This window comes from Centrocercus urophasianus, unplaced genomic scaffold, assembly GCF_019232065.1.
Source record: "Centrocercus urophasianus isolate 14NV4802_14NV808 unplaced genomic scaffold, USGS_Curo_1.0 seq_10, whole genome shotgun sequence".
Lineage (NCBI taxonomy): Eukaryota > Metazoa > Chordata > Aves > Galliformes > Phasianidae > Centrocercus > Centrocercus urophasianus.
In genome coordinates this window covers 38403513-38416547 of record NW_024884142.1, presented here as the reverse complement: position 1 = coordinate 38416547, position 13035 = coordinate 38403513, and the positions used below count along the sequence as shown (strand labels likewise).

General features: G+C 38.1%; 1 protein-coding gene across 1 annotated transcript in view; it reads right to left on the bottom strand.

Moving 5' to 3' along the window:
* The window catches only part of SLC16A10 (solute carrier family 16 member 10), a 66254-nt gene that overhangs the window by 23046 nt on the left and 30173 nt on the right, over positions 1-13035 (bottom strand). The window contains exons 2-3 of the mRNA XM_042813859.1: positions 6284-6428; positions 3081-3516 (exon numbers count right to left, since the gene is read on the bottom strand). Coding sequence (XP_042669793.1) covers positions 3081-3516; positions 6284-6428 — 581 coding nt within the window. The remainder of the gene's footprint in view (positions 1-3080; positions 3517-6283; positions 6429-13035) is intronic.

Sequence of the window (13035 nt, the reverse complement as noted above, 5' to 3'; positions counted from 1 at the left end):
ACATCAGGCTCTCTGTAGTGCCAAGGCAGTAGACAGCAGCCAAGAAGTGCCTACAGCACACCAAGTCTGCTAAATCCAGGTCCCATGGCTCAGCTGGTGGCACAATTGGCAGGGACCGTGCCTGCTTTGCCATGTGGTCAAGGGCTCCCATCACACTGACAGAAGTGCTGCTCAGGGAAGGAAAAATGAGACTTGACACGTATGGAAATCAGGGCTTGAGGGCACCGAGACAGGAGGAGGGAAGAAACAGGCCAGGCATCCCAGACAAGCTGTTTTAATGAAAGCCTGGGAGAACTACCAGATGCAGAAACTGGCTCAAGAAGTTCCAGTTGGTGTTTTGAGATTCACAGAAATGAAGCTGAAATTCTGATAGGAAGCACACAGGTAGAGAAGATGGCTAGGCATAGCTTTCAAGTCAGGAAAAAAGGAGACCCTGTTGCTACTTTTAGGAGAACAATTCACAACTTTACCTCTGAATCTTTCCCAGAGCACCACATGTAGATTTGTCTTCCTAAGGCACTTGCAACTAGCTGCCTAGCAGGCTGGATTTTGCTGGCCACTCTCAATAGCAAAAAGTTTTATCATATTAAGTTGTTGGTTGTTCAAATGGCAAATCCTTTTTCCACTATTGCATAAAATTTAAAATTACACAGTAAACAATGTGACAATAGTAATTTTCATTTCCTAAAGATGAGTAAAGTAAGCGGTGATTCTGTAGATGGACTAACCAAAAGCTACTTTTTCTTAGCCTTCAACTTATCTGGTGCACTTGGAAGTCTATAAAATACATTTTTATCAAAAGCGTACAAAATAGGCTTAAAAACCAATCCATAAATATCTAATGGATTTAAAGCTTTTGTGTTGAAAGGCAGAATTCATGCTGTTCCCTCACAGGGGCATTTTCCAGTACTCACATTCAGATTTTCAAAATACAGATCCACAGAGACTGAGGTTTCAGGGAGTTCTCCAGGAATACAGCAACAGTCAGCAGGTCAGGCTGATGGTTGGACTTTATGATCTTGAAGGTGTTTTCCAACCCAGATAATTCCACAATTCTATACATCATTGCTTGTCAGCAAATACTTCACTTAATCATACTTTCATAAAAATAAATTCCTCTTTCAAGAGTCCAGTTTAAAAAAAAATACCTTTTGAAATTGAGTCATAGGTAAAAGTATATGCTTGGTTCTAACAGCTGACCTAAATTCTTGAGTGAGTTCATGTAGAGTTACAGAAATGATGTTTTAGCTGTGAGAACACTCCCATTCTTTAAATCTCAAGCAGCATGTTTACTGACAACTATATCACCACGTTTACCACATCAGCGATTTCAACTTCTTCATTCTGTCACAAACATTACATTAAAAACAGCCTCCATCAAATTCTTTCATACACTGGAGCTAAATTTTGCAACCAGAATTTCTGCCAATCTGATACGGGGGAAAAATAATAACCAACACTTCTACTTGTACGGTCTTGTTCTTCAATTCTCTAGAAACACGAGCAGCTGTATCTAATACCTACTAGCATTCTTGACTGCATTAGGCAAAGTACTGCCAGGAGGCCAAGAGAAGTGATCCTTTCCCTCCAGAGAGGCTGCACCTGGAGCACTGTGTCCAGTTCTGGACCCTCCATTAGAAGAGAGATCTGGACATAACGGAGACAGTCCAGTGGAGGGCTGGCAGGATGCTGGAAGGACTGGAGGACTTCTCCTACGATGACAGGCTGAGAGAGCTGGGTCTGCTCAGCCTGGAAGAGGCTCAGAGGGACCTCATCAACATCTATAAATACCTGAAGGGAGGATGCGAAGCGGACAAAACCGGGCTCTTTTCAGTGATGCCCAATGTCAGGACAAAGGGCCATGCACACTAGCTAGAGCATAGGAGCTTCTGTCTGAACACCAGGAAGAACTTCTGTGCTGGTGACAGGGCACTGGCCCAGGCTGCCTGGAGAGGCTGTGGAGTCTCCTCCTTAGAGATCTTCAAAGGCCACCTGGATGTGGGCCTGGGCACCCTGCTGTGGATGTCACTGCTTGAGCAGAGGTTGGACCAGATGGACCCTCCACACCTCAGCCATGCTGTAATTCTCTAATGCTTGCTCTACAACACATCCCTTTCAGCATTTTAAATCAGAACATTTCTATACAGAATTGACAAAAAAATACAAGTTGTCACAACAGACAAGTCATCTATTGGAATTAAACTATTTCAAAGAACTATTCATTGTTTTATTGAATAAGATCTACATATCATTAAAAACTAAGTCAAACTACTACCCATAAATAAAAGTCAGTTTATACCTTTTCAAATGTCTTTTTTTAACAGTTAAACGTTTTTAAACCTTTCTATAGAAGTCAAAATTGAGAACAAGGAACTAAAAATTTAAATGGCTTCTACTACTAGTTTTGATTAGAGCTCTGGAATCTCTTTTTCACAGACAGCACCAGAATTAATTTCATGTTTCTCCCTGGTTTTGTTTCAGCTGGGTGGAATTATATTCTTCAGAGTATCTGGTATGATATTATGGCTTTGTTGTAGGAGAAAAATACTGTTGATAACACAGCAATGTTTATATAGCTGCCACTAAGCAGTGTTATACAGAGCCAAGGCCATTTACAATGAAGGTCCCAAGGAGCTGGGAGCAAAGAGAACAAGGACAGCTGACTTAAACTTGCCAAAGAGATATTCCACAGCACATGCAGAAGGAGTTTTAAAGGGGATGGAAGTTCATTGCTCTCTTCCGCTGTTTGAGGGACTAGCTGGGCACTGCTTGGTGGGTAGTGAGCAACTGCTTATGCATCACTTCCTACATACATTCATATATATACAGACATAACTACTACGCTTTTCATTTTCACTTAGTAAATAATTTTACCTCATACTCTGAGTTCTACTTTTTATTTTTTTTCCCAATTCTCTCCCCCATCACACTGGGAATGTGGGCAGTAAGCAAAACAGAACACGCCCCAAAACTACTTTGACTTAAATATTGCTTCCTATGAATGATTGCTTTCTTAGTCCATCATACAAAATGGAATGACTGTGCGCATTGTATGAAGAAAAAAAAAAAAGTGCACTTACCAAGTGAACATAAGGCACAAAGTATCCAAAAAGTGCAGCAGGAATCCCCAAAGCCCAGATTCGATAACTCATGACTTTGAAAACGGAGAAATTGAAAACCTTTTTTTCAGGAGGAAATCTGAACTTGCCCTTCTTTTCTCCTTCATCTTTGGTGTTGGAAACAAGAGGTTTGTACGTAAAGCCAGCCAGAAACAGAATAAACATGAGGATGCACAGGACCCGTAATGTGTTGAACAGGCCAACAGAATCAATCAGAACTCTCAAGAGGAAGGGCAGAGACACAGTGAACAAGCTGCTTCCTGCAGTCACGATGCCATTTACTAGTCCAAGGCGTTTCTTGAAATAGTGCCCAAGAATGACCAAAGATGGCTGGTAAGCAAATGAGCAGCCACAGGCAAATAATATTCCATAGGTGAAGTACAGAGGTTCAATGGTGCTGTATTAAAAATAAAAAATAGGAAAAAAAAATTGTAAAACAATGCATGCTCACATTCAGATACCACACAGAAGTGTTTTTCCAATTAATTGACATATTTTCAGAAATGAGTTAAGAGTTTGTATGTGGTTGCTCCAAAAGTAATGTGTCCTGTTTGGAATTTCCATGGAAACTACAAGTGCAAAGAGACAACAACACTGTTTGATAGAGCAAATTCTCAGCTACAAAACACTCTTTGTCAACATAGTCACGACCATTAGCCAATCTATATGGATGAGCTGATTGAGACTCTTCATTTTGTGGTGTGACGGCTGTGCGTGGCTGTCTGGAACGTGGCTTGTCCTTCACATTGCTCTCGCCACGGCTGAAATGCTTCACCCACAGCCTCACTGTGCTCAATCCACTGTTTGGTCTCCATCAACATTCAGCAAACATTGATGAATGTCAAAGGGTGCCATTTTTTCCATGTGGATGAATTCAGCGACACATCTTTGCTTCATACACACTTCTTCTATGTCGGACACCATATTGTCAGACTGCCCTTCTGCTGCCATCACACGACAAAAAAATGTAATAGAATATTGGTGGGAAGGTTCAATTTTACTGCCACAACCCAAACATCCACCTCTGATGTTGTGGACCAATATAATAAAATAGGAGGCATTACTTTCAGAGCAGCCCTCATACTACCAGTGTAAATGCTTTCTGTAGTGGTTTTCAGCATAGGATGCCATCTGCCAATATTCCTCCATACCAGAGTATGACAATGCACTTTGCAAGTTTCCCATGCCATTTTAGAAATTCTTAGAACATAGTATTTGATTCACAGGTCTCACACCAGGAACTGAGAATTTACATGTTACCGTGCAAAAGAATGCATTTGCAATATTACTGTTTCTTTCTGCATTAAACTATCAATTTAAAAATTTGATTATATTTAAATTAGCCAAAAGAAACAACTAATTACTTCAGTCAATGGAAAAATATCAAAGAAACTAAAATCAGAATTTATGAGAGAAAGAACATAATGCAGTAAGGACACAGAACTTTTTCTTCCTTCTGTGGATCCAAACACTTTGCAGTATGACACATATTGAAAAATATTTCTCCTGCATTAAATAATCTTACGTCTCAGCTTCCTAAGAGATAAAACTTGTATTACATATGGAACAAGCAGTAAATCATATTTACATTCATCTGCTGTATGAAATACTACTGTTAAAACACTTCTATATCAGAACTATACTCCCTCAATTAACTGATAATATCAACATAAGTCATTTGATAGTGTGAGTAACATAATGAAATACTAAGAATGCACATTAACTTGGAATGTATTTTAACAAGAATTCATCTCTCATCCCAAGCTCACGACTGCTCCTCTAAAACAAAATTCTAAAAAAGCTACATCTTTAAAGCCTGTAAAAATTTTTGTTTGCACCTTCTGTGGTGTTTTTCCAGTGGAAATCAAAGAAATACGGAAGGATGGCAGCATTTTCTTCAAAAGAAATACCTTTCCTTTTAATTTACAATAATGAAGTTCCTGTAGTATTTAGCAGTTACCACAAGACTGTGCTACATGGGGATGAAGAAGAACTTTTTCCAATATGTATTCTTTTAGTTTTCACCTCAAATGTGATGGCAATCCTCTGGAAACATATCAGGCAGAAAGTGTTGTTTTGTTTGCTTTAAATAAAATGTATTAATCTAAATCTTTACACTTAGATTAACTAAAAACAAAAACATATTTAAAAAAATGGAAACTTGTTTACGTAACAAGACAGTTTCCTTTTCCCATGAATATTATTTATTCCCAGAATAAATAAAAACACTGGCCTCAGCACCTAAATCAAGGCTATTTTCCTATAAACTTGTTACATGTTTTCACATCAGGGGACATACACCCCAAGTAGGGGTGTTAGTTCAAGATAGCACCATGCAGCACTGATATCCATCCATGCAGATAACAGACAGCTCACACATGTCTGGTTCAGAGCACAGGCACAGAAAACACTTTCACAAGCCTGTTGATATTGATAGAAAGTGTAGAAATAGAAATTGGCATTTCTACATAGAAAACTCTTCTGAATTCTGCTCTATGCTCTGCTAAGGATAGAAAAGGCAGACTGAGAACTAGAAATAAATGGAGCTTATTTTCCTGCTATTTCTTTCCCTATCTTTACTAACTGGTTTCTGCAGATGACTAAAATCAGAGAGTAAGTTTCCTGTTTCCTCATCTTCTATTATGCATGCCACTCAAACTTCTTGGGATTTGTTCTGCAAAAAGTATAGAAAATGAAGTATAACCTGGAGGGAAGACAAACACTCCACTACTGTTGAAGTATATTCAATAGAGACTTCCTCACAGTAAGCCCTAAGGATCCATCATTACACCAATGTTTTTGCTATCTTAACATTTGGCAGCTAGACTGGTAAGAACAGAAGGAAACTTTGAATTTGACTGGAACACCAACACCTCCCTGGAGGTTACCACATCGTTTTGCTATTGATAAGCTTATACAAACTGGCTCCTCATAAATAGGATGTGCTGTTATGAGGTTACATTACATCTTACAAATAATTTTTGAATTTGAAAGCACCGCTTTTGATTATTCATGGTAGTCACAGCTAGAAAAACAGCAATAGAACAATGTCTTCAGCTATAAGATAAAGTAACATTACTTATTCCTTCGTATTCAGTTGATGGGAGGATCAGCAAAAAACTGATAGAAGTATTTTGAATGTAATTTAAAAAGATTGTTTTTACCTTACAAAAGAACTTGACAGGAGTCCAACAAAACCTAATGCAGCTCCAGTAACAGCAACTTTTCGGCAACCGAACAGGTCTGTGAATATGCTGACTATTGGAGAACAGAAGAAGACCATTCCCATAGACAGTGAGCTCACCCATGCTGCAGAACAGAAAAAGACAGCACATTTTAGAAGATCGCACGATTTAAGCTTTCAGCAACTACCTGTTCTGATTGAGCACCGCATCATGCCTATGGCTATGTGTTTAAATATCTTTACCTAACACAGTACAAATGAAAGCCCTGACCAATTCACATGATCAAGTAATTTAGATTTCATCAGCTCCAAGAATACAACTGACTTTAGTCGTAAAAAAATAAATAAATAAAATATTTTTAAACACATTTACTCCACCAGGGACTAAGCTAGAATTCACTCTAATGACCAGGCCATTAACGACAACTTGTAGATACAGATAATTCCACATTCTTTCTGAAATTTATGAGCACATTTCACTTGATATACTTTTATACTTTTTTGTCAACCTTAAATGGCTAAGTTTGCTGAAAAGTTTAACAAATGTTTTATTTAATTGCACAGATCTAGATCAAGCTGGAGCTTTATAAACATTGCTTAACCTATAGTTCTTTGTTTATCAGTGAGTCTTTAGATAATTAAAACTTAATTCAGGTAAGTATACTAAAGTTAAACACTTCTGTGGCTGAATAACAAACTACAGTATCTTCAAGTACATTAGGTGTAAGATTGATTAATTTTAAATTAAAAATCAACTTTCTTTTTCACTTTGTGCAGGTATTCAAAAGGCATCATTTACCAGCTATCATGTAGTCATTCTTTCAAACACACATTAGTGATGTATCAACCAAGAGTTCTCCCAGGTCATAAAGGTAAGATATTTAGAGACATAAATAAGTCTGTTATATCTCTTCAGGAAAAAAAAATTGGCCTACTGGCTAATGAAAAAAAGCTGCTGAGGCAAGACACACAAAAAAATATTTTAACTTGTTTCTGAATTGTATGGAAGATAAAAGAGCTCTTTCCATCTGGAATAGGTTTGAATTCCTGTAACTGGGATTTTACTTAGATTATCTTTGCTAGTGACAGTTAGATAAACAATGGTGATTTGGTGACAAAGGCAAATAACATTATCTGAAAAAATAAAACGCAACCAACAGACCTAAGGAGGAATATTTGGAAGCGGATACACCGATATCAGGCTTTAGAAGTAGTTGCTGAAGTGCCTATGAGACATGGTCTGGGCACTGCAAAGACCCCATGTGCTAGGCACTGAAATAAACAGAGTGAAACAAACAAGCAAACAAAAGTACTGTTTCTTCAAAAGCATTTAGAACGTAAACGAAAGACAAAAGAACAGCTGGTTAGAGACAAACAGGAATGAGAATATACGACATAGAACCTTCCTTTTAGGAAAAACAGTGATTTCGATGAACTGCGACCTGTTTTGAACAGTTTGTTGTTTATTGAGAATGTGAAAAACACCACAGAGTTTCAAGGAACGATCTGTAGAAGAACGAGGTACTTTTCATGGGTAGCTGCTGCATTTGCTGATTAGCCCAGACTCCAATGCCCTGTCAACCCTGCACTCTGTGACATTAAGTTTCAGGGCTGTGCAAAGGAAGAGCGGGCAACACTGAGTGAAACAAGGCCCCCGAGACACTGAAAGGAAAGGACACTGGAAGAGTTTAACTTGTATAAGGGCACAGACCACATTGTTTCATAGCCCCGTGTAAGAGCGCAGCAGTTCTAATTTCCAATCAGCACAGGCTGTGTGATTCATGCAGCATTCTCCTTGGTTTAAGCAAATAGTTGGCAGGACTTTTACAGGCCTTCAAAGATAATAAAACTGGAATATAAAAGCCTTAGGTGAAAACATTCAGCTCCAATCACATTCAGTTAACTTGCTGACTTCGATTTTCGTGTGTCCTAATGAAAGAAATATGCCTCTTATCACTTGTTTCTTTTCTTATTACAGCAATGACAAGCTAATCCTAAAATAGGAGAAAGGTTCCACAGATCTCCCACATAACGTGGGGTCAAAAAGGAAGGGAACAGCCTTATCTGAGGCATTTCACAAACAGCACTGTGACAGAAGTCCAGAAGTGGCAGTCCATGCTCTACCACTTCCCTACCTAAAGCAAACTGGAGCACTTTAACTTACAGTTCCTGTGAGATTCTTGGATCCCACAGAAAAGGAACTTGCACAGATTCTTTTGGCATGCCTGGTATAAACACCCTTATTACCCTTAACAAAAAGAACGGTCTTTAAGTTAACTTCACACGTGTGCATAATTCAAGGAAATTTGTCTTTATCCTTTGTGAAGAAGCTGAGCACACACACAAAAAAGAAAGCAGAAAAGCACATGTGAACCTTATTTCCTGAAGGCAAGCATGCCTTGCTGCAGTAACGTGATCCTACGAAGAAGTTGATGGATATAAAATACATAAAATATAAAATACAATCAGAGTGCTTTTCAATTCTTTGTTCTAAAAAGCTTTTCTTATATTTCTTTCACTTCTTCCTCTCTGTATGCAGAAGGAAAAATTAATTGCATTTGGCATTTTAAAATGCAAATTATAACGACTGTCCCAAACAACTCATATGAAAAATCCAAATGCAGCTTGCCAGGATTGCACAAGTCCTCTAGAGCACCTATTACACATTGAGTAAAACACTTTTCTTCCAGGCCACTGGCTGCTTTCCTACTCACATGCTGGCTATATTCCAGAACTGTTATTTCAGACACTAATGTAACAACTAACCTCTGTATTTGTGTTGATACTCATACACAAAACATTTTGACTGCCATAGAAAAAGAGCTATTCCTACTGAAAGCAATTAAACTTTCCTTGGGCACTGGAGCTTCAGGACTTACTTCTCAAAACACGTCATTGCAAAACAGCCAGTTTCTGAGCTTCTCTAGAAGTTACTCCTCAAATCAAAAATATCAGACCAGAGAGTCTGTGGTAGCACCCATACTGAAGAGTCCCTGAGCCACTGAAGCACAGTATACTATTCAAAAAAAAAAGCAACATTTACTGTAACTAAAATCATGCTGAAATAAGAATCTCCGCTATGTCCTTTTCTTATCAGTTCACTGCAAATGGAAATAATGCAGCTGTAAGCAGAGAATGTTTGTACACTGTTTCTCTGTCCAAGAGTCTGCAGCTATAAAACCACAGCACACACTCCACAAATATGCTGCTGTTTTATTGCTTTAAAAAATGATTATGATTTAAATAGCACGACTTTCGTCTTCAGCAATAAATGTAAGTAGCCATTATCTGTCAGCAAAAATTGTTCCCATTGTCACAGCTGGATTGCATAATATACATTTATACCCCAAGCTGTCAAATGCTTTAGTTCATTCTGCAGACAGAAACACTAGGACTTACGAGACAATGGAAAAGAAAGCATTAATAGCATTTCACACTGAAATGCTTCTACTGTACACAAATTTAAAGGCTACCCCTCTATAGCATTCCTATTTACTTCTTTTTTTTTTTTTTTTTTTTTTTTTTCTTCTGAGCATTGCACTGAAAGTTATCAGTTTTATCCTCACCAAAGCCTTTCAAGTGGCTGGCTTAATACAGCACTAACACCCTTCATTCTCTGATGAACTTAAAGATTTTTTTTTTTTTAAAGTATCCCCCCCTGGGAATTTTTGAGGCAGGAACAAAAAGCCATTGTTTGGAAGACAGAAGGCAAACCAAGAGAAGAATATTTAAGTTGAGGAGTCAATATCAACTCCAAAAATATTTTGTCTGCCCATATTAAAAATCAGATGTGTTTGTGTAGCTCACGTAGTAAATCAAGATAGAAGTAAAAGTCGGGCTCACTGAATAGCTTGCAGAACAATGTGTTTGGAATTGCCCATGCTGAGACAAAGCAGAGATCTTGATAAACAAGAGCAACTTGTCTACACCGAATGCCACAGCAGATTCTCTTAACATAATTCTATAGCTAGGCTGGTGAAATTTGCAGGACAGATGGGCCAGCCATTGCTTACACCTCTGCTCACTATCAGACCTCCTTCCTAAAAATCCATTCTCTCACCCCATTGTGCAACCAGCACAACACTTCAGGCGGTACTGCACTAGAGCTTGCAATGCCCAGAGTGATGCTGGATAATAAAGTGCTGTGTTTTAACTCATGAGGAACAGAAAGTGCAGAATCAGGGACAACCTGCTTTAGAGTTAGCCTCTATGTTTATGAAATGAAAACAATACTTCTCTCATACTAACAAAAATATGTGAAATTATTGTTTCAAGTAATCTAGAGAGCAGATTTCTAAGACAAAATACTTTGAAGTGTTCAAATGAAATAAGCAATATGGGACAAGTGATGTGGACAGCAGATGTTTAATAGTTTTCATTGTCACCGAAAATGCTTATGTGGAAAAGTCTACTATAATAAAATTACAATACAGAGTTAATACAACTGCTTAAATAATGGCACTTAGTAATTTCTGAATGCGTGACTTTAACATTATCTAGGAGTTCTCCTTTTGTACAGCAAAAAACACTGCAAGAAAAGAGAAGGACAACATTTACTAGATAAAAACTTCATGCTTTCATTTGGTTATTAGTTATGACATGCAAGAACAGTGCAGAATGTAGGTACTCTCCCAGCCTCAAACCAGTAACAGCTGTGGAGATTTCCTGAATCATAATTTTTGTTTTAAAAGAAGTTAACCTCTATCTTTTTCAGTATATCCTGGTTACTTTCATTTCTTTCCCTCCCAGAACAATTCCATATTCTCAGCACCCACAACACCTTACAGCAAACTGCTCTGTAATTCCACTCTGGGCTGTATGATCTCCAGTTCTACTGTCCAGTTACCTACAAAGGCAATACCATTCAGCAAAGCGTACAAATGGCTTCCACAAGATTGTTTTTTTACTTTAGAAAGGAAATTTGGGAAACCTGGATGCCTGTTCAAAGTAATTTCTGGAGATGATTAGCTCTCCAGCTCTTATTCATGATTCCTTGCCTGTATCATCACATTTACACAGCATTTCTTTTAAGAACAAAAGAACTGCAGTACTGTGTAGATCAGCATCCTGTTCTGGCCATCACAAAACACTGAGCCAAAGAACACCTGAAAGAGGGCTAGCATTCTGCAGGACCCTGCCTATGTACTCCCAACATTCAGAAATAAGCAGCTTAGAAACCTCCAATGCAGAATGTTTCGTCTTCAAGACCAAGAAATTCTATCAATACTACTTTGGTTTCACTGCATTTGGCTGTTATCAGCTACAGAACACACTCAAGCACCAGTGCCCATAGATGATGATAATTAAGAAAAAATCCCCTTTATTTTTGATACCACTCAGCTTCCTCTGCTATAAGAAACATGAACTGATCATCCCTGCATAATTTCTTCTTGCAACCCTTTACTAGAGATATTCACAAGTCTCTTTTCTGAATGAAGCACTTTTATGGACTTTTGTCTTTGCACAGAAGCTCCGTACTTTTCCCATTCCCCATCCCTCTTCACACTGAGGCTTTTAATTGTATTATTTTTTCTGAGATAAGAGTAGTTAGAACATCATACAGTATTTAATACGGAGCAAACAATACATTTCTGCCCTAACTGGTTTTAGTTTAATTCTCTATCTCCTCATTATCCGTACTTTAGGAAAAAACAAAACAACGCTGTATCACTATATCAAGTGTCACTGAGTAAAAGTGCTTATAAAACTATATATGATTCAAAGAAGAAAAAAAAAAAAGGAAAAAATCCCACAATAAATCTTACTCCCCCACTAGTGATTAACAACTGAGACAGAACCCACTAGGGTTTTCAGCATGCATTTGGATTATATTTCCTCCAGTAAGCAGTGATTTGCACATACGTACACAGAATTTCATCAGCAGTAACACAACAACTCAGCAAGTCTAAGAGGGCTACCAACATGCTCTTACACAATGATAAGCCACAGCTTTGGCTCTGTTGTTCAGCCTGCAGATGAGAAGACCAGCAGCTCAAAAGAAATCTAATTACTGGCTTCAGATATCCAACAGATGATCATTACAGAATCAGTGGTGAAAAGCAATAGGACAATGAACAACTGAGACAAACAATAATAAACATCACTCAAATTATATGTTACAAAGTGTTTTTTTCCTCAGTGAAGGAAGTAAAAGGAAGACTGAAACTTTTACTCCTGGATATGTTGTAAATCAGGCTGGACAAGGTCCTGTGAATAATCTTATCTTTACTTAGAAGTTCAACATACTTTTGAAATGTGCAGTTTTGAGTGTGTGTGGGGGGAGGGAGTGCTAGACCACAGAGCTAGTCTCTTCCAATTCAAGTTATTCCACGATACTGAAACTCACAGAGGAACATTCTAACAGTTTTAGACCTTTGCTTATTGGGAAAATAGGTGGTGAAGCCCATATTGACAAGTGCCAATAGCTTTCTTCAAAAAAAAAAAATAACTTAGTTTAGAAATGCTAGCCGAACCATCAATCCCTCGTTTGTGGAATTTAAGAACGTGTAAAGACTCCTTCAGGTAAGAAAAAAAAACTGGACTAAGCTGTAAGATGCTGTACACACACACTCTTCCAAAAAAATTGGAAGGAGTTGACGGTGTCCTGGATTTTTAAGCGAAAGAGATCTTTATTTGTAGATCTCATCAGACCTATTAGCAGTATAGACATTTAGAACTACAGATCTCCCCCCATACTGACGCAGTTTTTCCTTTGGAACTCTTTTCTTCCTA